The 25,836-nt window shown below is 30.8% G+C and overlaps 1 protein-coding gene across 2 annotated transcripts in view; it reads right to left on the minus strand.

Moving 5' to 3' along the window:
• Positions 1-1,975: 1,975 nt before the first annotated feature.
• LOC129916477 (zinc finger protein ZFP2-like) overlaps positions 1,976-25,836 on the minus strand; it is a 29,380-nt gene continuing 5,519 nt past the window's right edge. For both annotated transcript variants that reach the window (XM_055996466.1, XM_055996467.1), the window contains 3 exons: positions 16,711-16,909; positions 3,085-3,190; positions 1,976-3,022 (listed from right to left, as the gene is read on the minus strand). In XM_055996466.1, coding sequence (XP_055852441.1) covers positions 2,802-3,022; positions 3,085-3,190; positions 16,711-16,909 — 526 coding nt within the window. In that variant the 3' untranslated portion in view covers positions 1,976-2,801. The remainder of the gene's footprint in view (positions 3,023-3,084; positions 3,191-16,710; positions 16,910-25,836) is intronic.

Consider the following 25,836-nt stretch of genomic DNA (forward strand, 5'->3'; position numbering starts at 1 on the left):
TAAATTTCAAAATTTTCATTGATCCGTTTTCAAAAAATTGATTTTTCAAAAAAAAAATTTGAAATATTTTTTAAAAAACCAAAAATGCGTTTTTTGAAAATTTTCTAAAATTTTATTATTATCTTTACTTACACACTTTTGTATAAAAATTTTCATTTAAATCGGGTTAATGTTGTACGAGTTATTCAGAAACGAAAAAAACCGTTCTATGACAGGTACCGTTAATAACGGTACAAAAAATATTTTTTTTATTTCAAAAGTTGGCTCTTATGTGTAGTACTACACACAAAAATTTTAATCAAAATCGTTAGAGCCGTTTTTGAAAAAAATTAACTTTTCTATTTCCGTTATATGGCAGGTACCGTTAGTTTTGGTCATAAAAAAAAAAATTTCAATTTCCCCTCTAGGGAATCACCAAAAACTGCTAACTACCAAGTTTGAAGAAAATCACTTCACTCGTTTAGGCTGCAGCTCCAGATAGAGACAGACACACAGACAGACAGACAGACAGACAGACAGACAGACAGAATTGCCGGACCCACTTTTTTGGCATTCTCCATCATCGTAATGTCATGTAAAATTGTTATCTCGAGTTCGATTTTTTTTACGAATCCTTAACTTGCCCTATAGTACCTATATCGCAAGTAAAAATGAGAGATTGTTCTAAACGCATTTAATTAAAACCTTTAACAAAAAATATAATACATAAAAAAATAAGAAAAAGTAAGGAATGTGATACTAAAAAGAAATCAATTAAAAAACTAATATTTACATTAAAGTTTCAGAAGAACAATCAAATCGTGATAATCCCATAGATTAATAATAACATAAAATGACCACAACACCTTAAATTAAGTACACACTACATAATCAAAAGAAATTTCATTTAAATATATTTCAAATTATATTTGGATGCATTTCAACAATTTTGATATTTAAATAAATGACATTTCTTTTACTTGTGAACTCAATTTAAGGCTTAAATCATTTTATGTTTTTATAATAGAAATACCGTTTTCATAATGTGTTGAAGGTACATCTTGTGTGGGCTTTACAACACAAAAAATCAGTTTTACTAATTTTTTGTCTATTTTTCATGATTTTTTTATTTGTGAATTAAGCATGTATTTTGTAAAAAAAAATCGGGATTTTCGGGATTTGACGGGATTTTAAAATGCGGGATTTCAGAAAACGGGATTTAAAAAAGCGGTATTTTAGTAGACGGGACTTTGAAACTTTTTTTTCGGGATTTTCGAAAAACGGGATTTTAAAAAGCGGGATTCCGATACGCTCCCAAATAAAAAAACAATTTAATTTTAAAGAAAAAAAACTTGTAAATTGATAGAATTTACTTGATTTCCCCAACTTCAAAATTTTGCGCGGGATAATAGATTGTTTTGTGGAGATTAAAATTGTAGAGATAGAATTTGTTTTTTCCCGATCTACCTAGTACGCTTTACAGTAGTTTACTAAAAATATATTTTTTTTTGACACCAAGTAGCGTTATACTTATCCAACACCAAAAAGCAGTTGAATTTAATCTTATCTTCTTCTCATGTTCAATATCTATAAATTCTCAAAGCGTAAAAATAAACTATTAGTAAAAGCATTAAAAATGTCGTTTTTTGTCTTTTTTTTATTAGATTTTCTTAAGTTTTTGTAATAGGTACATACTTTAATTCAATATTTTTTAAAAGGATTCATATCGATAGTTAATATAATAATCTACAAAAAGTTTCTTAATAAAAATGTTCAGCCCTATTCTGCTATCCATCGGGGGGAATAATCTATAAAAATTCACAAATTACCATTCCGCTATTCATCGGGGGGAATCGTAACTCACGTCGGTAATGTTGTTCGGTATTCCACTATTCACGTGAATGAACTTGCTCCATACAAAATGTTGCGGATCTGTCACTTTTGTTTGTAAAAATAAATTCACCATCGTTAAAATTAAGCAAAATGCCACTTCTCATAAATTTTTAAGTATTTGTTCATATAGGCCTCAGTTATAGCTATCAGTAAAATCCATCAGTAAAAATTGAAACATCAGGAATCTGAAATCTTTTACTGATGAGCGTTTATAGCAATCAGTAAATTTACGTCATTAAATTAAATGTTTATTTGACATTCGTGCCTCAAGCAATTTTTTTACTGTTGATTTCATCAGTAATTTTTTTAATGATGGCACCGGAACAGTAAAAAAATGGAACGTCATCAGTAAAACGAAATGGAATTTTTTTTGGCATTTGGCAGTCAGCTGTTCAGTAAAATGAAATTTCATCAGTAAAATTTATAAAATGAATTTGTGTATAAAATTTAACACAAAATGCATTAATTCTTTTTGAAAAAATTAGTGGAAATATATTTTCAATTTATTTCATCAAAATTTTCCACAAAATATAAGATTAATGTATTCAAAATAGCAAAACAAAATTTTTACTGATGGATTTTACTGATAGCTATAACTGAGCCCATACATATAATTGGTTGTTTTTATTTTTTCTATGCAAGGGAACACAAAAAAATATTTTTTTCTTTAAACTTATTTCGTCGCCATTTTTTTTTTTTAAATTGACGTTTACGTGGACGTCAAATAGAGGTATGATAATGCAGTTCCCCCATTCTATCATGTATGCAAATGAAACTGAAGATGAAATAAAACTGTTCAACCCATACATTTCCTCACTGGAATAATTTTGTTTTTTGCGTTTCCTGAACAATTTTAGAAATGTCGCTTAATACATTCTTAAGAGAATGTATCGATCGATATATGATCGATATCTATACATATGATCCTCTTATTGAAATTCGACATCAAAATGTTCTAGTTCGAATTCTTTCAGTTCACTTTCGTGCTCGTTTCCTTCTTCAACATAATTTTCGTAGCAAACTTCCTGATGCAACGACTCGTCGTCATGATTGTTGGTGCTATTTGTAGGATTTCTTGTTTTTTTATTGATTGTTTTTTTTACCACACTTGGTTTTTTTCCGCGTGGATTTGAACTAGAGAGATCCAGTCCTTAAATAATAAAATAGAAATGTGAAAAAAAATAATTTAATCAGATAAGTTTTGGGACTTACCGTGGCGTCGTTTCATATGTTTATTATAGTTCGGCCAGTTGGTGAATTGATGATTGCAATCATCACACGAGTAGGGTCTGACTCCCGTGTGGGTATTATGATGTGTCTAAAGAAAACGGGATTTTATTATTAGAATCAGGTTGGCTATATGTACAGTACATACACTACTGTTTAATACAATAAATAATAAAAACGCAAATAAGTACACTCTTGACTTATGCACCTTTAGATTAACGATTTAACGATATTCTTATTGAACAGTTATTATTATACAGGGTGATTCAGGAGTAATGTGCCAAAATGCTAGAGCGTGTAGGTTGGGTCGAGACAAGAAAAAAATCGTACGGGAGGGGGGGTCTATTCCCTCCGATAAGCGGGGAGGGGCAGTTTAAAAAAAAAATGACTTGATTTGGAAAAATAAAATTATTAAAAATTAACGGTTACACCTACAATAACGTTTTGTATAGCTAAAAACCTCGTCTTTTACAAAAAATTGAATTAAGCCATTTTACAGCATAATTTATGAAAAATTAATTTTCAAAATCAAATTTTTGAAGAAATATTGGAAAAAAAATCAAACTAATTTTTTTCAAAGTTGTATGTAATTCAGTACTAATTTAGTTTTTTGCTCTTATTTGTTTCAAACAAAATCAGAAAACCGGATCCAAAATATCTTGTCATTTTCGAGAAATTAATTGTTTCACAATTTAATTAAATTAATTTATAAAACATTAACGATTCGACTATTATTTTTTTAATATTCAGAGTGACACAGTATTGGATTAACCATGAATTGATCAACTTTTTTCATTTATAACACCTGAAAACTTACCTGAGAATTTTTTTCGTATGTAGGTACATATGGGGTGCCTGCCGCACCCCATATGTACAAGGAAGAGAATTCAAATGGTATCTAGGAAAATATAATTCTCTGGAAACCTTTAAAAATGAAAGAATATGATTTAAAATGTACTTTTTTTTATTATAAACTGCTTGCGCAAATATTATTGTATTGTTTTTCATTAAGGGGTTATATCTAGTTGTAAGTGCAAAAAAAACCTTCTTTTTTGTGGATTTTTTGTAAAGAGGCATTTAATTATATAAACCTAAGGAATACATATCCCTATAGCAAATTTAATGTATAAAAAGAATTCGCTGTGTATTTAAAAAAATATTGAGTTCCGTTATTTTTGTAGTAGATCTCCTAGACGACCTCCAAAAAAAATGTGTCTGGCGGTGAGCACGATTACTCCGGAACGGCTGGACCGATCGGCTTGAAATTTTTACTGAATTTTCTTTGATATGAACGGTAATGAACGAAGGAAAAAGGTTTTTGACAATAATTGGGTTTTTTATGCCATTTTAAAATGTAAATTTTCGTGAAAAAAACGATTTTTGTCTTTGAGAAGCCGCCATTTTGTCAAAAATCAAAATTTTGACTATTCCTTCGTTCATTACCTGCATTTGTCTATCCTGGAAATGAATATTTTGGATTTTTCAATTTTGGGTGATTTGTATCAGAGATATCTTGCTCACCGCCAGACAGCTTTTTTTGGAGGTCGTCTAGGAGATCTACTACAAAAATAACGGAACCCAATATTTTTCTAAATACACAGCGAATTATTTTTATACATTAAATTTGCTATATATACATGTATTCTTTATGTTTGTATAATGAAATGCCTCTTCAGAAAAAATCCGCAAAAAAGAACGTTTTTTCGCATTTACAACTAGATATAACCCCTTAAAATAAAATAATTTAGTTGCCTAAAAGCCCATACAGCTAAAATCCTTGGCCGGCGGGAGTCTCTTGTCTCTATTGATGCCATAACTAGTTTTTCTTTAAACTTAAATATTGTAGTAAGGGATAACAAAGGCACTGTTAAGTGGTAATCATGTAACAAAAAAAAAAGCATTGAAGTTGCAGTTTGCGATTTTTATTCTGTAAATTTGCTGGAGAAGGTGTCTTTATTCTTAGTACTTTTTCTTGCGTTTGGTGAGTGTTTAAATAAAAGTTTTATTTATTTTATATTGTTTAAATATCAAGGTTCAAGAAAATAAGTTTTTTTTTGACAGGAGAAAATCTTCAAAAGACACTTGGCAGTATGCGACACCAAGCAGTGTGGGACTCTTAACCACTAAAACCACCTCTTAATCAGGAACAATCTTGAAGGATCGTCATCCGATTTTTCTTTCTTAACAATCACTTTGGGGGAAGTTTAAACTTTTAATACTTTCCTATGTTTTTTTAGACCATAAGCTCATGAGGCTTGGTTCTTCTTAATCTCCGAACATGGTTTCTTATATTAAAGACGGACTCCATTTCAGAATTAGTATGACTTTGCAGTCTCTGGTTGTGCGATACAGCGTATTTTTTAACAACTTCTGTAAGCATTTCTATTTGTAAGTCACGATGTAGATCGGTATTTCTTATGTACCAAGGTGCATTAACTATTTCACGAAGGAATTTTTTGTAATTTTTGGATGATTTCGGTATTTGTTTTCTTTGTACAGCCCCATAATTGGATTCCATAGGTCCAAGCAGGCTTTAGTACTTGATTATACAGCATTATTTTGTTTTGGATTGATAAATCAGAGTTGTTACCAAGTAACCTGTACATTTTTCTATACTTCAAGTTTAGTTCTTCTCTTTTCTTTTTGATGTGCTGTTTCCACTTTAGCTTTGCATCCAAAGCCATTCCAAGGTATTTGGCCGTATTGGCGTAAGGTACAGCTTGATTATTAATGAATATTGGAATATTGTTTATCTTTTTATTTGTAAAGTTTATATGTGAAGATTTTGTTTCATTGAGGTTGATATGCCATTTTTCGGTCCAAGCTCTCACTGTGTGGACGGCATTTTGTAGTTTAACTGCTGCCTTAGAGACACATTTGTCGGGAACCAAAATTGAGGTATCATCTGCAAAAGTAGCCATTATGGTGTGATTACCAACTGGAATATCCCTTGTGTGTAGTAAATACAGGGTAGGACCTAGGGCACTTCCTTGTGGTACACCGGCTTCTATTTTCTTCAATTCCGAGTATTCTTGGTCGTACCTTACTCTAAACAATCGGTCCGAGATGTAAGATTTTAATATTTCAAAGTATTGCCTGGGAAGATCCCTTTGCAGTTTGTACTCAAGTCCCTCATGCCAAACCTTGTCAAAATCTTGAGCAACATCTAAAGAAAATAGCTGAACATACTTGTTTTTCTTCTAATGCTTTTTCTATTACATCCGTTATTCTATGAACTTGGTCTATCTTGGAATGTTCATTTCTAAAGCCAAACTGATGGTTTGGGATTAACCTTCTTTCTTCTATGATTTTGCTAAGTCTCTTCAGAAGCAGTTTTTCAAAAACTTTTGCCATAATTGGTATAAGCGATATTGGTCTGTAAGTATGACAATTGCTTCAGCAATTTTCCAATGGTGTGGGACATACCCGTGCTAAAGGCATGCATTTATTATTTATTGGAGTTTTATGAAGGCTTTTAAATGGCATTTCTTTCATAACCTGAGCAGTAATTAGATCGTAACCTGGTGATTTTTTTATTTGATAGTTGATGTAAACACATACTTTTTATTTCTTTAAGTCTTACAATAGGTATTTCACTTTCATCTATCTTATCAACAAACTGTAAGCTATTTTCAGCCGCGTTTGATGAGTATGGCTTAAAAACATTCGCAAGATGTTCAGCGAAAAGGTTAGCTTTTTCTTTCGGGTTACCGATCCATTTCCCATCTTGGGATTTCAAGGGCGAGTTTTGTAACTGCGGTATTTTCAAGCGCTTGGCTGAGTGAATCATTTTTGAATTTGTAAATTTGTTTTTTTAAGATTGTTGCTTGTACGGTTAAACGTTGTTTTATCATCTTGCATTTTCTTTGAGCTCTTCTTTTCTCTATTATCAATTCTCTTATCTCTAAAGGATATTTTATTTCATTTTGTCTTCTATTAGAAAATGTTGGAGTACTTTATTTAGCGGCCTGTTGCACATCAGCATAAATTGTTCCACTTCATGGTCAATTTGCTCGATTGTATCCATGGGAGATCTTAAATTTATAAAACTTAAAAGCCTTTCTCTAAAATCACTCCAGTTTGTTTTCTTATTTACAAGCTTTGGATTACTTTTTTTTCTATTACTTCCGATTCACTAAGTGATAGAATCACTGGAGTATGATCTAATGACAGGTCATAATTACCTTCGACACTAATGTGATTTCGTTTGATTCCTTTAGGCTTAGCTACGAAAAAGTCAATAAGGTCTGGTATTTTGTTAGTATCGGAAGGCCAATAAGTTGGCGACCTGGAGGAATAGAATTCGCAATTGTATTTACGGCCTGCTTGGAAAAGTCTTTTGCCTTTTGTTGATATAAGTCTTGAACCCCAATGGGTGTGTTTCGCATTGAAGTCTCCACCAACAAGAAAGTTATGCCCAAGAAGATTAAATAGATCTGTATAGTCATCTTCTGTCGGGGAGCGCCTTGGTGGGCAGTATATAGCTGCTATCTTAAACTCTTTCTTTTTCATACCAATACTAATAGTTGTTACTTGCATATTTTCACTAGTAAACTTGGTTTCTTCATAATGTTTTAAGCTTTCTTTTATAAGAATCGCCGATCCACCTCTTGCCTTGTCAGCTGGATGTGGAGCGTGGTAACATGAATAGTTTTTTATTACATTATCTAAGTGAGGCGGCTTAGCATTAAAAAAGAGTTCAATCGTGCACTTTGTGATAAAAGCATAAAATTAACATCTTTGGTAGTACTCAATATAAGAGTTTTTTTGAGATATTGGGCCACCTTGTATTCCATCCGGAAGGGTAGATACAAGAGTTTTTCTGTATTGCACTCGATTTGCTGCATTAAATTGTATAGGCAATGAAACATTTTTATTAATATGATACATGATTTCGAGGTATTTTCTAACGCCCGATCGAATAAAATCAATACGAAAATATCTCGACCATCATGTTAAAAGTTATTGGACTCTTTATGAATTATCTTATACTCAAAGAGCTAGAGCCAGAATATTACCAAGTTCTCCTTGAAAAAAGTGGTAGGTTGATAAAATTTTGTGTGGACGTTTCATATACCATAGAAAAAAATAATAAAACATGTCCATACAAAAATTTCAGGTCAAAGGGTGTTTTTTCTAGCGAGAAAGAACACTTTTGAAATGGTACCATTACCACCGGGAAAATTTAAAAAGAAAGTAGTTTTCCTATTTTTCAATTTTCTCAAAAACTAGAAGGCATAGAAAGATGTGGTTTTCAGTATTTGATAAAGAATTTATTGAGGTAATTTATTTTATCGATTTATCCCGTATTGAAATCCATAGTCTTGACAAAAATAGTATTCAATGTATTTTTTCATACTTATTTTTCACAAATGTTGACTTTGAAATCGATTATTTCGAAAACTACTGATTAAAATACCTTGATTTAAAAACTCAAATTAAGTGTACAATTCTAGCTTTTGAAAAAGGTATCATTGATAACTGTAAGTGTTGCCATTGTTTTTTAAGTAGTTTTTTATAAAATTGCCCCTCCCTCCTAAAAGGGGGGGCATAGACCCTCCCTCCCATAACAAAAAATGAATACCTCTACAAAAAACCGATTTCAATTCTCGGCGCCTAAGTTATCGTACTCGAGCCTTGCGTTGATATGAATTTTTTTCGAAAAAAAATCGTTTACGTGGGGTATCTCAAAAAAGGAAGCTAATCCGATTTTGGTAAAAACGGATAATTATTGCTGAGGCCTTCAGGAACAAAGCCTCAGTTTTAGTTTTTGTCGTCATTTTAGGTCAACCTTTAACTTGTTCAGGCTCACTGTAGTAAATTAAATGAATTTTTGTAAAAATTGTGATTATTAGATGGCTCATGTACATCCTCCTAGGTTAAATATTAAGTGGCCCAATGTCTTTAAATGAGGGTTACATATTGTATTAACAATCCTATTAATTTGATCCCTTTTCTGTAGCATTTCTTTTATGGGAGTCTCTTTATTCTTCCGCACATTTTTAGCAATTTGAGAATAGGCTTTATTTTCATCGCTTTAACTTTGAACAGTTTTTTTAGGCGGTTCATTCTTAGTATTGTTTTCAGCAGATAAAACCGGTATTTACTGTGTTTCTGGGTTTGTCTCTAGCAGATGTATTTTTGCTTCTGAACTCTTCGAATTTTTTTGGCAACTGGGCTTGCCGGGTGATTACCCTGGCAGTTCACACATTTTGCTTTCTGATCTTTGCTCATAGGACAATTTTTAGTTGCATGTTTTCCTTCACACTTCACACAAGCAAACTCTCGATTGCAGTATTTTTGGGTATGACCAAAAGCTTGGCAACGTTTGCACTGCGGAACAACTTTAGATTTACGGAGTGGTTCAATTTTAACAGCTATGCCCAAGATTGATCTTACTTTATAAATCTCCTCGAGACTTTGTTTGCTGTCAAAAGTTAGCATGAATAAAGGTAGTAACCTCTTACTTGTCATCGATTCTCCAGAGGAGTTTTTAATTGTCTCATTCTTAAATAGATTGACTGCATATAGGGCTTGGAAGCCTTTTTGTACAAGATCTTCTACTACTTCCTCGGGAGCGCACGAGGAATGAAGACCTCTGGCTACTACTTTTATTGACCTTGTAGCTTTGTTCTCATATGAGTGCCATTGTATTTGGTGTTTTGCACAGTTCTTCAGTGACAGATCTATACTCGTCGGCTTCTTCGACTGTGACTTTCCAGTTGTCTTTGTTGTACGATGTGTATTTGCAGAGTGCCACCTGGGATATTTAATCTAGTCGTTTTGTTCATTGCCATAATTTTTGTTAACTTAGTGTTCGTACCATAAATAGGTCAGTTACTTCTATCCATAGTTTATATTCAGCCGCCCCACAGTGACTATTCAGCAAAAAAAAGATGACCTAAAGTCAAAATTGAATAATTTCTTAGGATTTGGTTAGCTATTTTATAAATTTAAGAACTTTTTTTATTTCACAGCATGTTTAAAAATCAATAGGCTAGCGAATTTCATTTAAAAATAATTATAACAGAAATTTGGAGTAAAGAAAAAAAAAGAACTATGTAAGTAATTTGAAAAATTAAAAAAGAAAATTAGGTACCAAGGAATTAAAAAAGATTATATCGGATAAAGGGTATTTCAGTAATAATAAAAAAAATTAAATTAATTTAATTAATTTATTAATAAATTTATTAAATTTTTTTTAATTGTAATAACGTTTATCGATATTTAAACAGGGTTTTCATGTTTGCATATCTAAGTTAATAATCAAGTGCTTTGATGGAATTTTTGTTCATTTATAATTCGTGATATACAGTCGTCGGCATAATTATTTTGACTAATTTACAATTCTCGATCTGATAAGAATAATTTCTTACAGTTAAACTTTATACAGGTAAAATTAATGGTTATTTATTAAGTATGTTATGGTGAATCTCATGGTGGTCAAAGTAAGTCATATGAGTGAAATTTGGCTTTCAGGCAGCTTTTTTTGTATTAGAAGTGCTATTTTTTGAGCGACATAAGTATTTTGACCAGCATTCTTTTTCAATTTTGGTAAGGTTAAGTAATACATTTTGCTTATTTTAAGCATGTATCAAACTGTTGAACCTGTTAAGGCTGAGATTCATAAAAAAAATTGGAAACATTTCGCAAATTAATATTGAAATTAGGGCATTTATTGTTACAAGTTAAAATTCCCGTTAGGTACCTGTTAAACAAATCAATGGAGAACTGATTTGTTTGCGTCAAATTATGTCTTAGATAATAAAGAAACACAAGAGTACGAGTACTGAGTAGAATCAGCCATGAATCTGTACAAAACAAAAAATTACACAAAAAAACGACAATTTTTTTTTTGCGTAGTTCACTTTGAATCCCAGATTAAGCCCTTATATCATGGAGCTGGAAATGAAATCCCTAGGGAAGAATTCCTCCTCAGAAAGATTCCCAGGAGACTTAGGAAACACAATTTTGGGACTTATTCAGCAGAAAAAGCACTAGTTAACCTCTTGAAAGCATGTTGAAAACTATGAAATTCGCAAAAAAAGCACGAAAAGATCACGTAAAATAAAAAAAAAAACATTAAAAAACAACGGCAGCATTTACAGATATGAACGATACTATTTTCAAAAGCCAGAATTGAACACTTCATTTTTATTTTTAAATCAAATTAATTCAATTAATTGTTCTCGAAATAATCAACATCAAAGTCAAAATTTGCGAAAAAAAAAGTTAAAAAAAAAACACATTAAATACTATATGAGATAAAAATCATCTTATTCTCCATTTACTGTACCAACAAAAATTCTTTCCTATCTTTCTATTCCTTCTAACTAGTACCGTGCAGTTGAATTTAAAAGACCTTAGGTCTTACAGGCATATAGTTAAATTATTATTATTATTATTATTATTTTGAGCAAGACTGTGAATTTAAAAATGAAATTAATTGATGAATTAAACTGCCTCAATTAACTTCTTAACAAATTCTGAAAACCATATGATTTCTATGCCTTCTAGTTTTTGAGAAAATTGAAAAACTACATTTTTATCAAATTTGTATTTTTTAGCTGTTTTCGTGTTTAAATAAACATAATGCATGCAAGCAGTATGCCCCCTTGCAATGCCCCTGGCTTGGGCTCACTATTATAGAATTTGGGGTGGGTGCGAGTTTGGATGTAGGCAAATTTTCTTCAGAATTTAACAGTTTTTCCGAATTCAAAAGAAACTTTTGTAGATTATTATTATTCATTAGTAGTCCGGTCAATTTAGACATCCGAGGTTACATTAATTCCCAGCAAGCTAAAAATTGGTAGGATTGTTGGAAACACCATCATAAATTAAATTTAAAAAGTCCTCATCGATCCGAGGTGTGGAAAAAAACTTACGGGGGGTCAAAGGTCACAAAAACTGGTTTTTCACGATTTTCAGCAAAACGGTAAGTCTCATCAAAAAATTTTCAATGCAAGAATTGTAGACCAGATTATTATATATAAAAAGTGTCATAACACTTTTTTTCCTAAGACCCACCGTTTCTTAGGTATAACGATTCAAAAAGTTGAAGTTGAGTTGTAATCGTCATAATCAGGCCTATTTTGAAAAAAAAAAACTCCTAACTGAAAAGTTCCTGAAATTTCATTATTTTTTAAGCTTGAATTTCGTTCTTCAACGGTTTAGAATAGGTATGGGAAAGCAAAAAAAAATGGAATTTTTCGCCATTTTTCCGATAGGGGCCCTTCTCCCGAAACCATTTCCCTGGGAATTTTTGTTTATAATATGTCTGAATATATACAGGGTGGCAATAGAGAATGGACAACCCTAAAACGGCTGATAGCTACACTTATGGATGTTCTAAAAACAGATAGAAAAAAGTTCTATCGCAACCAGTTCATAAAATATTGGCTTTTTTTCGTTCAGTGTATTTTAAATTCTATCATCTTATGTTTTCGTTCACTACAACCACGAATGAATGAATTTTATTTATTTCTTTTTTTATTTATTGCACATTTTCGTAAAAAAAATTTTGAAATCTGTTTTTTGATGCAAAATGTAAAAAAAGTATTTTATGAAAAATTTTAAACTCCTGTGGTATAAAATAAATCTATAGAAACCTAAGTGGCCAACTTTCTTGAAAATACTCCCCTTAGACGAGAATATTTTTAAGTAAGTCGGCCACTTAGGTTTCTATTCATTTATTTTATACCACAGGTGTTTAAAATTTTTCATAAAATACTTTTTTTACATTTTGCATCAAAAAACAGATTTCAAAATTTTTTTTACGAAAATGTGCAATAGCTTTGCAGTTTTTAAAGTGTTTATGTACTCATACAATTATTGTAGAAAATGATTAAAAAAAGAAATAAATAAAATTCATTCATTCGTGGTTGTAGTGAACGAAAACATAAGATGATAGAATTTAAAATACACTGAACGAAAAAAAGCCAATATTTTATGAACTGGTTGCGATAGAACTTTTTTCTATCTGTTTTTAGAACATCCATAAGTGTAGCTATCAGCCGTTTTAGGGTTGTCCATTCTCACTTGCCACCCTGTATATATTCAGACATATTATAAACAAAAATTCCCAGGGAAATGGTTTCGGGAGAAGGGCCCCTATCGGAAAAATGGCGAAAAATTTCATTTTTTTTTGCTTTCCCATACCAATTCTAAACCGTTGAAGAACGAAATTCAAGCTTAAAAAATAATGAAATTTCAGGAACTTTTCAGTTAGGAGTTTTTTTTTTCAAAATAGGCCTGATTATGACGATTACAACTCAACTTCAACTTTTTGAATCGTTATACCTAAGAAACGGTGGGTCTTAGGAAAAAAAGTGTTATGACACTTTTTATATATAATAATCTGGTCTACAATTCTTGCATTGAAAATTTTTTGATGAGACTTACCGTTTTGCTGAAAATCTTGAAAAACCAGTTTTTGTGACCTTTGACCCCCCGTTAGTTTTTTTCCACACCTCGGATCGATGAGGACTTTTTAAATTTAATTTATGATGGTGTTTCCAACAATCCTACCAATTTTCAGCTTGCTGGGAATTAATGTAACCTCACCCCCTTATTTTAGTCTAATTTGACCGGACTATAGATAAATTACAATTTTTTTTTCTATTGGAAATACGGACATGACAATGCTGATTTAAAACATAAAAAAAGTAAAAAGTATATCAATTTTAATGATTTGAAACATAAAGATTTGATTAAAAGCAATAATTTGCAGCCCTTAAATTGAATAGAGACTTGTTGTAAGAACTAATTTAACAAAAAACTATTACGATAAGTCATAGCATGATTGCAATATTTATACAAGGAGAAACTTTTGTACATACCCAACTTTGACCCCATCCCAAATCCTATAGTGTGCCCAAGCAGGGGGGTTGGAGGGTGGCAGCATGCTCCCCCCTTACTCATCTTACTTTGATACTCCTTGGACTTCATACCTATACCATTTTTATTTATTTTTAAGAATTCTTTTTCAACTCACCCTGGAATTGTAAAAATCTGTAACTCTTCGAAAATACACAGGCGCCAAAAACTTGGTCAAATCAAAAATTTGGCAGATACCTGTCAAGTTATTTTGTTTTTTCTCTCTAATAAGATAAATAATATTTTAAATACCTTTCGTGCTGATTTTTGGTGAATTATTTCTCAAACATCGAATTTCACGGTTTTGACTTCTATACGTCTATATCTCGAGTAGCAGATTTTTTACATTTTTGGTTTGTATGTGTGACTTTTATAATTTCACAATAGCTATCGATTCCAGTATCAATCTTTTTTTATCACTTTTTGTTAAGGAAATAGCTTTTTGACCTTATTTTAAATTTACCTCAGTTTCCCCTTCTTAAATGTCAAATTTCTAAAAATCCTGAATATTCAAATTTTTAAATTTAATTTCATCTGACATAATTTTTTTTACATCTCTTACACTTACCATATAAGCAGGGTGGTGTTGTCGAAAAAACTCAAAAAATGAACTTTAAAGCGTGGCAACCCTATGCCTTGACAGGATGTCACCAGGCAACCCATGTTCAAACTGTTTCTTTAGACACTACCCTTAGGAAAATATAGCTTTCAACTGGTATAAGGACGTGGATAGGTCGTCCTATGACGTCCGGCATTTTCTCCTTTAATATGTTGAATTACGAAAATAAGTACTTTTTAAAAAAATCCGTCCGCGAAAACGGTAAGTTAAATTAAAAATTTGACAGATACGTGCCAAGTTATTTTATTTTGTCTAACTTATCAAATAAAAATTATTTAAAAAACCTTTCATTCTGATTTTTGGTGAATTATTTCTCAAATATCGAATTTGAGTATCATGACTCTAAGAAGAATATATCTCGAGTTGTAGATTTTTTACATTTTTTATTTGTATGTGTGACTTTCATATATTTATAATATCTATCGATTCCAATTTCAATTTTATTTTTATAACGTTTTGTTTAGATAATAGATTTTTGCCCTTTTTCTAAATTCACCTTTGTTTACCCTACTCAAACTTCAAATTTTAAAAAATCCTGAAAATTAAAATTTTTAAATTAAATTTCCCATGACTTAATATTTTTTTTATAACTCTAAGGGTTGCCATATAAGCAGGGTCGCGTATTCAAAAATACGCAAAAATAAACTTTAAGGCCTGGCAACCCTATGCCTTGACAGGATATCGCTAGGCAACCCATGTGCAATTTGTTTCCTTAGTCACTACCTTTCAGAAAATATAACCCTCAACTGGTATAACGACGTGGATAGGTCGTCGTATGACGGGATTTTTTCCTTTAATATGGTGAAATACGAAAATAAGTACTTTAAAAAAAAATCCCTCCGCAAAAACTGTAAGTAATATTAAAAATTTGACAGATACGTATCAAGTTATTTTATTTTTCCTAACTTATCAAATAAAAATAATTTAAAAAATCTTTTATTCTGATTTTTGGTGAATTATTTCTCAAATATCAAATTTGAGTGTCATGATTCTTAAAAGGCTATATATCGAGTTTTGGATTTTTTACATTTTTTATTTGTATGTATGTGTGACTTTCATATATTTATAATATCTATCGGTTCCAATTTTAATTTTATTTCTATCACGTTTTGTTTAGATAATAGATTTTTGCCCTTTTTCTAAATTCACCTTTGTTTACCCTACTCAAACTTCAAATTTTAAAAAATCCTGAAAATTAAAATTTTAAAATTAAATTTCCTATGACATTATATTTTTTTTATAACTCTTAGGCTTTGGGTCGCATATTCAAAAATTTGCAAAAATAAACTTTAAGGCCTGGCAACCCTATGCCTTGACAGGATATCGCTAGGCAACCCATGTGCAATTTATTTTCTTAGACACTAGCTTTCAGAAAATGTAACTCTCAACTGGTATAACGATGAGGGTAGGTCGTCCTATGGCGGGATCTTAGACTATTAATAACACAATAAAATAATCAAACGAAAGTTTATTTAAGTGCTTATAAGTTCAGAGCAAACAATAGAATGATAAATAAAACAATTAATTTAGTTGACTTAAAATCTAAAGTTTCTTAAAATTAATATTACTCAGCTGAGTGATGGCAGAAACAAGTAAATATAAACTAGAGTGCTAACCACACTCATTACAGGTTCCCAACAAAATACTATTTTAAATTAACAATATATGAACCAAAAAAACGAAAAATATAAACGTAAAAATATGAACAAATCATTACGCTTAATTGTTTTTTACATATTTGCATTTTTTAGCTCGGCTAAAAACAAAAATAATTGTCTAGGAGTAAGATATTCCACAAATCGACTCTGTTTAATAAAAATAAAACAGTTTCAAATTTGTATGCCATCTTTGGTGGTACATATTACAATAACTTAGTTCTTGTTTAAAAGTCTTTAAACCTCTTTCGTTTGTATTTTATTTTCTCGGTACTGTACTCAACTACAAAAATTATCAGATTGCAAAAGACGAAGAAAGTCATAATAATTGTTGAATACTTTTTTAATTTGCCACTATTTTAAAATTATTATAGAGTAAAATTAATTACTTATACTATGTAAACGAAAAATGAAATTTAAACAAACAATTCTACTACTACAGCTGCTACAAATTCTACTCACCAATAAAGTACTTCTAAAGCGAAATGGTTTCTGACAAAATTCGCACTCAAAAGGCATCTCCCCAGTGTGAATCCTGCCATGTGAATTCATGGCATCCTTTGTTCGAAAGGTCTTGTCACATCCATCTAAATTACATTTGAAGGGTTTGTCATCCGTATGACGTGTTTTGTGCTTGGACAAACGCTCACATGTTTTAAAACTGAAAAATTAGAAATAAATTTGATAAAATATGTTATTTGAGCGAACTAAAAATGGATAACTCTACTTTCAAAATGGAAAAAAAAGTTTTAAAAATTGCAGTAAGTCCCTCGTCACACTATACCTTAGACCAGTGCATATTAGCTCTTACACTATACCTTAGACCAGTGCATATTAGCCCAGGCAAATTAGCCGAAATATGGTCATGAAATCGTATTTTTTGTGGAAAAAATTTTTTTTTTGAAAATGTGCTCGGGTCTTGAGTGTATGTCCTTACTTAACATAAAAATCAATTTGTTGTGATGAACACAACGATAGATTCAAGACATTCACCACACCTCGCAGCAAGTCCAAGGACAAACTTATAATAAACAATAAAATTACCTAAAAAATGGTGGTAAATGTAAACACGGGTAAATGCAAACATGGCTCATAACAAGCTTCAGTTAAATCTCTTTGACGCATACATATGTAAGTACAAATCGCGGACGCATGTATCTTTTAACTTATACGTCAAGCTCATTGCTGTCAAGAGAGAATTCATTCGATGAGCGTATTTTCCGTGAAAGATAATAATAAGTGCCTAACAAGTTGTTAGTCTTTCAGAAAAATTAATTATTTTTGCAGATTCAATTAAGTCAGTATAATTTGCAAATACTTTTTAGTTTTGAATTTTGATGTAGATTTTATGTGAAACAAACAAATTTAAAAATACAAGACATTTATGTCGATTTGCATGTGTTTACATTTACCCCAGAATATTTTTCATAATGGGTAAATGTAAACAACGTATTCTGGGGGTAAATATAAACATATATTTTTGCTGAAATTATTGGTTGTAATAAAAATAAAGTATTTTTAGTCAATTACTATTGTTAAAGTGCCGCGGAGTCACATTTTAAAGTAGCCAACACCATCATTTTCAGTGGATCATGTGGCAAAATCAGTCTTTGACGTAAAAAAAAATATGACGTTCAGAGCTGCTCAGGATGCATATTGGGTGCCTATATAAAGAATCAAAGTAAGAAAACAAAAACTTTTATTGGAACTTGAAAAAGTTGTGGGGTATTTGTAAACATGCAATATTTGACAGTAATTTAAACAATTTGGGAAATATTTGTTTATATATAGTATTTATCGCTTATAAGAAACACGCTTATAAGAAAACCTCGCTTAAAAGAAACTTGAAAGAAAGCACCGTTTACTTCCCAATATATTTTAATGTGGAATTATGTGTTTATAAGAAACACGTTTATAAGAAAAACACTGATAAAAGAAACATTTTTCAAAGCACGGACTATCTTGTTCACACGTAAAGTTGGTTGGATTTTAGAAACTTGTAAAAAAAATAAAGAAACTAAAAAAACATGAACCTTTAAGAAAAATTCAAAGCAACCTGTGCAAATGTCATATTTTTTTGACATTATTTGAAGAGAATTTCAGTTCAGTCTTCAGTGTTCAATTTGTTATTTGTTGGATTTGTGTTCTTTCTGTCTCTGCTGTGTTTATCTTTGCTAAAAATGTTGCGAAATAATATTTCACTTAAAACTAAATTGATAATCCTTGAAGAAATTAAATCGGGAAAATATAGAAAAGATTAGTGATTACCTTTAAGGCCGTGTAATATAATATAATTTTTAATAATTGAATATTTAGGCGAGGATATGTAAGTTTTTTGTACTACTGGGTAGGTATATTTGTATAAGAAACTTGTGTCTTATATCCGTATAAGAAATTTTTTTCTTATATCCGTATAAGAAATTTGTTTCTTATATCCGTAAAAGAAACTTGTTTCTTATATCCGTATAAGAAACTTGTTTCTTATATACGTATAAGAAACTTGTTTCTTATATACGTATAAGAAACTTGTTTCTTATATCCGTATAAGAAACTTTTTTCTTATATCAGTATAAGAAACTTGTTTCTTATATCCGTATAAGAAACCTGTTTCTCATAACCGTTCTAAGAATATAAGAAACACTCGGTTATAAGAAACAAATATTGTGCAATTTTTTAGAATTAAAAAAAATTAGTTTGATATTTTATTTTTTCAGAATTTTGATTTTGAAAATTAATTTTTCAAAAACTATGCTATAAAATGGCTTAATTTAAAATTTTTTTAAAAGACGAAGTTTTTGACTTTACAAAAAGTTATAGCATGTTATTGTAGATATAACCGTTTTATTTTAAATGATTTTTGTCCAAATTAAGTCAATTTTATTTTTAATTGCCCTTCCCGGGAGGGAATAGAAACATTTTTAACTATTATCGTCGTTCTTTTTTTTAATATGATAAAATTCGCGACTAGATTTCATGTAGGCCCTTGCTCTTCAGTTAAAAACAATTTTTAATTATCAGTTGTAGTAATTGTACAATTGAACTCTACAACAGAATTTAGATATTTAATTGATATACATATTTATATTACTCAATATATCACTAAACGTTGCTTTTATTTCAATTTCTTCACTAATGCACAATGAAAGTTCACAATTCATAATATCGGAGAAAAGAAAAAGAACAAAGGGTTGGAATCGGCTAAGGTGATTGTTGATCACCACAATAAATACTTTTGCTCCACTTTAGGTGATTATCAAAGTGACGATTACTTTTTTATTATGGTTTGTGGGTGACAGCTATTTGTGCTCACTAGAGGAGCAATAAAGACGTTTATTTACTGCAATTTCGGTTTCAAATAATCTTTACCCCACAAATAATAATTATTTTTAGGCTAGATTTGATGCCATTTTTAGGAGTGACTTAGTCCACTTTTATAATTAAGGGCACATTTAGGTGTCATTTTCACATTCTTTTTTTTATTAAAATCCTCAACGGAGAACTACAAACTAATACGAACATTTTAGTTCGTTGAGTAAAATATGGTTTCTTGTGAAGAAAAAATATAGAATATTTAATTACACTGTGCAAGTCGAAATTCTTGACAGGCGGGCGAATAACTGTTTCGCCCTATTTCGGACCCGAGAAATCGATTGGCGTCATTAGTTTTTCGATTTATCGGTACGACTTCGAACAAAATTTTTTTTGAAAGATTTTCAAATATTTTGAGAATTTTTCACTTTTTTTCGTAATTTTTCAACCAAAAACAATATTTATATTGCTAATAATTCTGCTCAAACGTTATTTGCTACCAGTAGAAAGACATTATAAACTATTTTGAACAATTTATTTGAAAATTTAGTGATTTTTTTGAAAAAAAATTAAAAAAATCGAAATTTTTTACATTGTTTATCGTTTTTTTCGCTGTTTTTGTTCTCTTTTGCACAAATACATTGCATGTTTTCCATTAAAAATTAATTTAACTGTTAGTTTAGTGTTGGTTAAACTTTGACAGTCTATCGATAGCATCGATAACAAAAAAATATCGAGTATATCGATACTTCACAAAACTATCGATAGTTTCAATACTTCCAAATTATTGTACCACAAGGCTACCGATATTATCGATAGCTTTGAAATTAATTAAACACAATTTGAACTACAAGTTAAGTTTTCGTTTGACATTGGATATAAACAACGAATTAACATAGTGTTTGGTAGATATCGATAGTTTTGAGAAAAAACTATCGATAATATCGGTAACCTTGTGGTAAAATAATTTGGAAGTATTGAAACTATCGATAGTTTTGTGAAATATCGATATACTCGATATTTTTTTGTTATCGATGCTATCGATAGACAGTCAAAGTTTAACCAACACTAAATTAACAGTTAAATTAATTTTTAATGGAAAACATGCAATGTATTTGTGCAAAAGAGAACAAAAACAGGGAAAAAACGATAAACAAATAAATTGTTCAAAATAGTTTATAATGTCTTTCTACTGGTAGCAAATAACGTTTGAGCAGAATTATTAGCAATATAAATATTGTTTTTGGTTGAAAAATTACGAAAAAAAGTGAAAAATTCTCAAAATAATTAAAAATCTTTCAAAAAAAATTTTGTTCGAAGTCGTACCGATAAATCGAAAAACTAATGACGCCAATCGATTTCTCGGGTCGGAAATAGGGCGAAACAGTTAATCGCGCACCTGTCTCAAAAAATTTTTTCAAAATACTTGCACAGTGTTATTTATCAAAAAAAAATTGCCCACCGGTAGGGATCGAACCTGGGTCTCCAGCGTGTGAGTCGAATACTCATCGAAATCTCTGCACTTGTAGGGTTTTGGTAATCACTTTACTCAGGGGCAAAGAATAGGTGATGGTCAAAAGTGACAATCAAAAAGGTGACAATCAATTATCACGTTAGCCGATTCCACCCCAGTTTAAGGCCGTGTGTGAATTGCGTTAAATAGTTAACACCGTGTAAAACTATTGAGGTGAATAAAAAATGTTCAGCTGTTAAAAATTTATTGGGCTCTAGGACCTGGTTAAATTCGAGTTAAATTTTGTTTGCAGATGGTTTTGTTTTGTTTATTTTTTTTTTTATTAAAAAGGAGTTTCACAGCAGAAAAGAGGCATAGAAAAATATTAAACAATAAGCCATACAGTTGAAATTTGTTTGTTCACCTCAATAGTGTCAAAAATTTTACACGGTGTTAACTAGAGCTCTTGAAACCCGGGTACCCGAAGACCCGGGTATTACCCGGGTAGCACCCGGGTACCCGAAATACCCGAGTACCCGGGTCCTTAAAATACTCGGGTACCCGGGTACCCGAGTACCCGAGTGTTTTCAAAAGCTCGTGTAACCAAGTAAATTCGCGTAAAACAAAACTTTTTTTTGTGTGTTTTTTTTTTTATTTTACTATAATTTATTAACCTGGTTGACACTTTTTGGGAATTTGTTTGGCATTTAAAGCGTTTCCTGGTTGAACCAAAGTACAAAGATATGACAAATTTGGTCATGTACCAATTTTACCTATGATATAAGGTTGCTTTATAAAAGTTCCCATTTTTAAAGTGGCAGCCCTATATTTTTCATTATAGTTATCAACTAACACTGCCAAACAATCTCCTAAAAAGTGTCAACTAGGTTAATAAATTATAGCAAAATAAGAAAAAACAAAAAAACTAAATTTTTTATTTGCGTATCTACTTGGTTACACGAGGTGCTGAATATACTCGGGTACCCGGGTACCCGGGTGTTTTTAGGACCAGGGTACCCGAGTATTTCGGGTACCCGGGTGCTACCCGGGTATTTTGGTACCCGGGTACCCGGGTAGCATTGGACCCGGGTATTACCCGGGTAGAATCAAGAGCCCTAGTGTTAACTATTTAACGCAATTCACACACGGCCTAAAAATAAGATGTACAGGAATGGGTGTATATAACTTTTATAGTGTAGAAGAGGGTGGCATAAAAAATGTCAAAAATAAAGCCAGAAAAAAGGCAGAGAAAAATATTAAACAATAAGCCATACGGCTGAAAATTCGCATTTATAGTGTCAAAAATTTAACAGAGGTTAAATATTTAACCCATTGTCGGTTAAATTTTCTAATTCCCTCAAGATAAAACAAAATTACCCTCAAAATGGTGATTCTTATATTCAACCTCATATACCTGTTATAATATTTATTGTAATTATTAATAGCAAATTTAGCTAAATAAATTGGGAGAGTTCTCTCGTTAATAATTATATTTAAATGTAAGCAATTCTCAAATTCACATACTTTTTTAATTTTTATCGATAAATTCCCACTTCATTACGATCAAAAAGAAATTTGTATGCTGTCTTCGAACACTTATTCATAGTTCACCAGCTGCCAACAATAAGAAATATAAAAAATAAAAAACAAACAACCAATTTGTACATTTGCAATTTTTCAAGATGAATAATAAATTTGAGGAAGAACTTTTAGCCCGAGAGCCCACAGCAGATTTTGGGAGTGGAGGTATAACCGAAAATAGGTCATATGTATGTGTAGGTAATAGCGCCCCGATCAAGAATTGGAAAGTCTGGCAGGTTTATTTCACGGCATTCTATGGTTTATGGGGAGTTGAAAAATGCATTTTTTCCGATTTTTGTGTCGAGTATATAACCACATAAACTCATATATAGTCGATAGAGGGCTATACCTTGATTGCAAAAAGTTCGGTCCCAGACGTTTCATTCGCGGCAATACCCTTGCCAGACGTTCCCGAAAATGAAAAAAAAAAATCAGTTTTTGATGTCGAAATCAGGAAAAATACCACGATTACAAAAATTTGGGACCCAGACGTTTTAACATTCACCCTACCAGACGTCGTTGAAATTCTGAAATGCATTTTCAGAAAAGAGTTAAGCAAATTTTCTTTCCCGTTAAATATAACTATTAGACTGGTCCTTAAGTGCCTGAAAAAAAAATTTTCTCCTCTCCACCCGGAAATAGTTTCCAAATCATGAAAAAAAATTTCCCTAATTTTTTCAGATTTTTCCCGCTACCCCTTCGTCGCTCTGTTTTTAGTTGAAGTTTGTTGAAATCAAGCTGATCAATACTAACAGATTTAACGTGAAAAATATAAGTGCAATTGAAAAATAACCTTATAGTGTTTTCAAAGGTTTAAAAACGTTTTTTTTAAATTATTATTGGAAACAATATAACCAAACAATTTTAACAAACACCATGATAAGGACTTTATATATACATTAGACTGATTCAAAAAAAAATTTTTTTTTTTGTTCAAAGCATTGTTGAAAATATTGTTGGAAATGACGAAAAAAATACTGTAAAAGTTTCAGCCCTTAATGTTAACATTTAGTACCGCCGCATCGCAATTTTCTATTTCCCATACGATTTGTATGGGAAAGATTGTGTACTTGTGTTTAAAATTTTGTATCTTTTTAATGGTTCATCCAAAAGGCTTGACAAAATCATTTTCTTTTATAAAATTGTCCGCTCTACAATTAATTTCGCTCTTATTATTTTTTTTGATTTACACCCGCGTTTCGAAGTTATTCAACTTTAAAATATAAAAAGTAATTTTTTCTCATTTTTTTCCGATTTTTTGACGAAATTATGTTTTTCAAAAAATTTGGCAAAATTTTCGAATATTTGTATTCTATGTTGTGTTTTGGTTTCACAGATCCTTTTATATAACTCACAAACCCCTAAAACTATCATATTAGATTTTTTCAATAAATTCGAATTATTCATTTTTTCAACTAAAAATTATTTTAATTAATTTTTCGCGTCCGTTTTTTTTTAATTTCATAAATGCAATCTTGTAGAGCGTTCAATTTTATACAAGAAAATGATTAGGGGGAAGTGGTCACCCTTCGTACAGTGAGCTTAAAACAAAAACTAAACGGTATTCAAACACGTGTTTACTAGTGTGCATAGACATAGTAGGCGCCGAGCTGCTAGATAAATTTTGAATCCTAAGTGCAACGGATTCGGTCGCCACAAGACTTTTAGTGTTTTTTAGTGCTCTGAGTAATTTTTTTATGTACATTTGATGTCATGTTGTGTTTAAGTTAAGTATGTTTTTGGCTAAACAGTAATGAAGAATTGTTGTTTAAAGTGTTAAATTTGTGTTTTAATTATAAATATTGCAAATTCTCAGTACATTTTTTCAAAAATCGATTTTTCTGCATTATGTACAGCTTGGGGAGCATTCGTACAGTCAAACATGGGGCACATTCGTACGCATACGTATGCCCGCCAGTAAATTTTCTTGAGAAGATAACAATCAAAACACGGAGTTACAGTTTTATTGAAATGAAATTTAAACCTCTATAATAAGTTTTTAAGTTTTTCGCATTCTATAGTAAATTAAGGTTGGTATTTTTATATATGTAAACAATAATTTGTTTCAGAATCGTCGAATCGCGAAAAATTAAGTTTTTTATTTGTTTTTGTTTTTTTCTGAGTCAAGTTCAATTAATTAATAAATTAATACGTAATTAAATGTTTTAAAACTCAAATTTGGCATTTGACAAATCAAAAGTTAGTCAAATTAACGTTTTAAATATCCTGTACGAATGTACCCCATGTGCTGTACGAAGGTACCCCACGGATGGGGAGGATTCGTACAAAAATCTAATCCCAGTAAAATGGCTATAACTATTTAAGCCTTTGACTTAGAAGTTTCAAATTTTTTTGTAAAGTGTAATAATATACATATTACAAATAAAGTTCATTTTCTCGAAGCTGGAGTGAGTAAATAAATAACTAAAAAAAATAAGTAAAAACTGTACGAAGGGTGACCACTTCCCCCTAAATCTAGCCTTTTTGATGAACCATTAAAAAGATACAAAATTCTTAACACAAATACACAATCTTTCCCATACAAATCGTATGGGAAATAGAAAATTGCGATGCGGCGGTACTAAATGTTAACATTAAGGGCTGAAACTTTTACAGTATTTTTTTGTCGTCATTTCCAACAATATTTTCAAAAATGCTTTGAACAAAAGAAAAAAAAAATTTTTTAATCAGTCTAATACACATATGTACAGTTGTGTTCAAAATAATAGTAGTGCCTGCAACAAAATAACACTTGTTATATTTACGGTGCTTCTATGGTTAAAAATTTAATTTCTTTGATGTCAAAGTTTGTAACGGTCAATTACTAATAAATGTATCGTAATTTTAAAGTGAAAAAGAAGGTGCCAAATAATTTTTCAATGATTTTTGGTTGTTCTTTCGAATTTGACCTGTTCAAAATAATAGTAGTTAAAGTTATTTTTTAAGAATTTAAAAGCGGTTTATAACTTAGAATATTTATTTTTGGTTTAAAAGTAAGTACTCATATAATTTGAATAATTTTTCAACAAAAAACGATTTGTTTCGGTTTTAATCTATTTAAAGTTCGAAGAGCAAAACACTGCAGTTCGGATAACGGAAACTTATACGAAAGCTGCTTGAAGAAGGGAAAACCTACTTGGAAATTAAAGTTTATATTAGGATGCTCCCCTACAATGGTAGCCAATGCAATAAAGTCAACGAAAGACCCGAAACGCGCGGTAGAAGAAGAAAAAAGACCGCCGTAG

The sequence above is a fragment of the Episyrphus balteatus genome, chromosome 3 (genome assembly GCF_945859705.1).
Source record: "Episyrphus balteatus chromosome 3, idEpiBalt1.1, whole genome shotgun sequence".
Lineage (NCBI taxonomy): Eukaryota > Metazoa > Arthropoda > Insecta > Diptera > Syrphidae > Episyrphus > Episyrphus balteatus.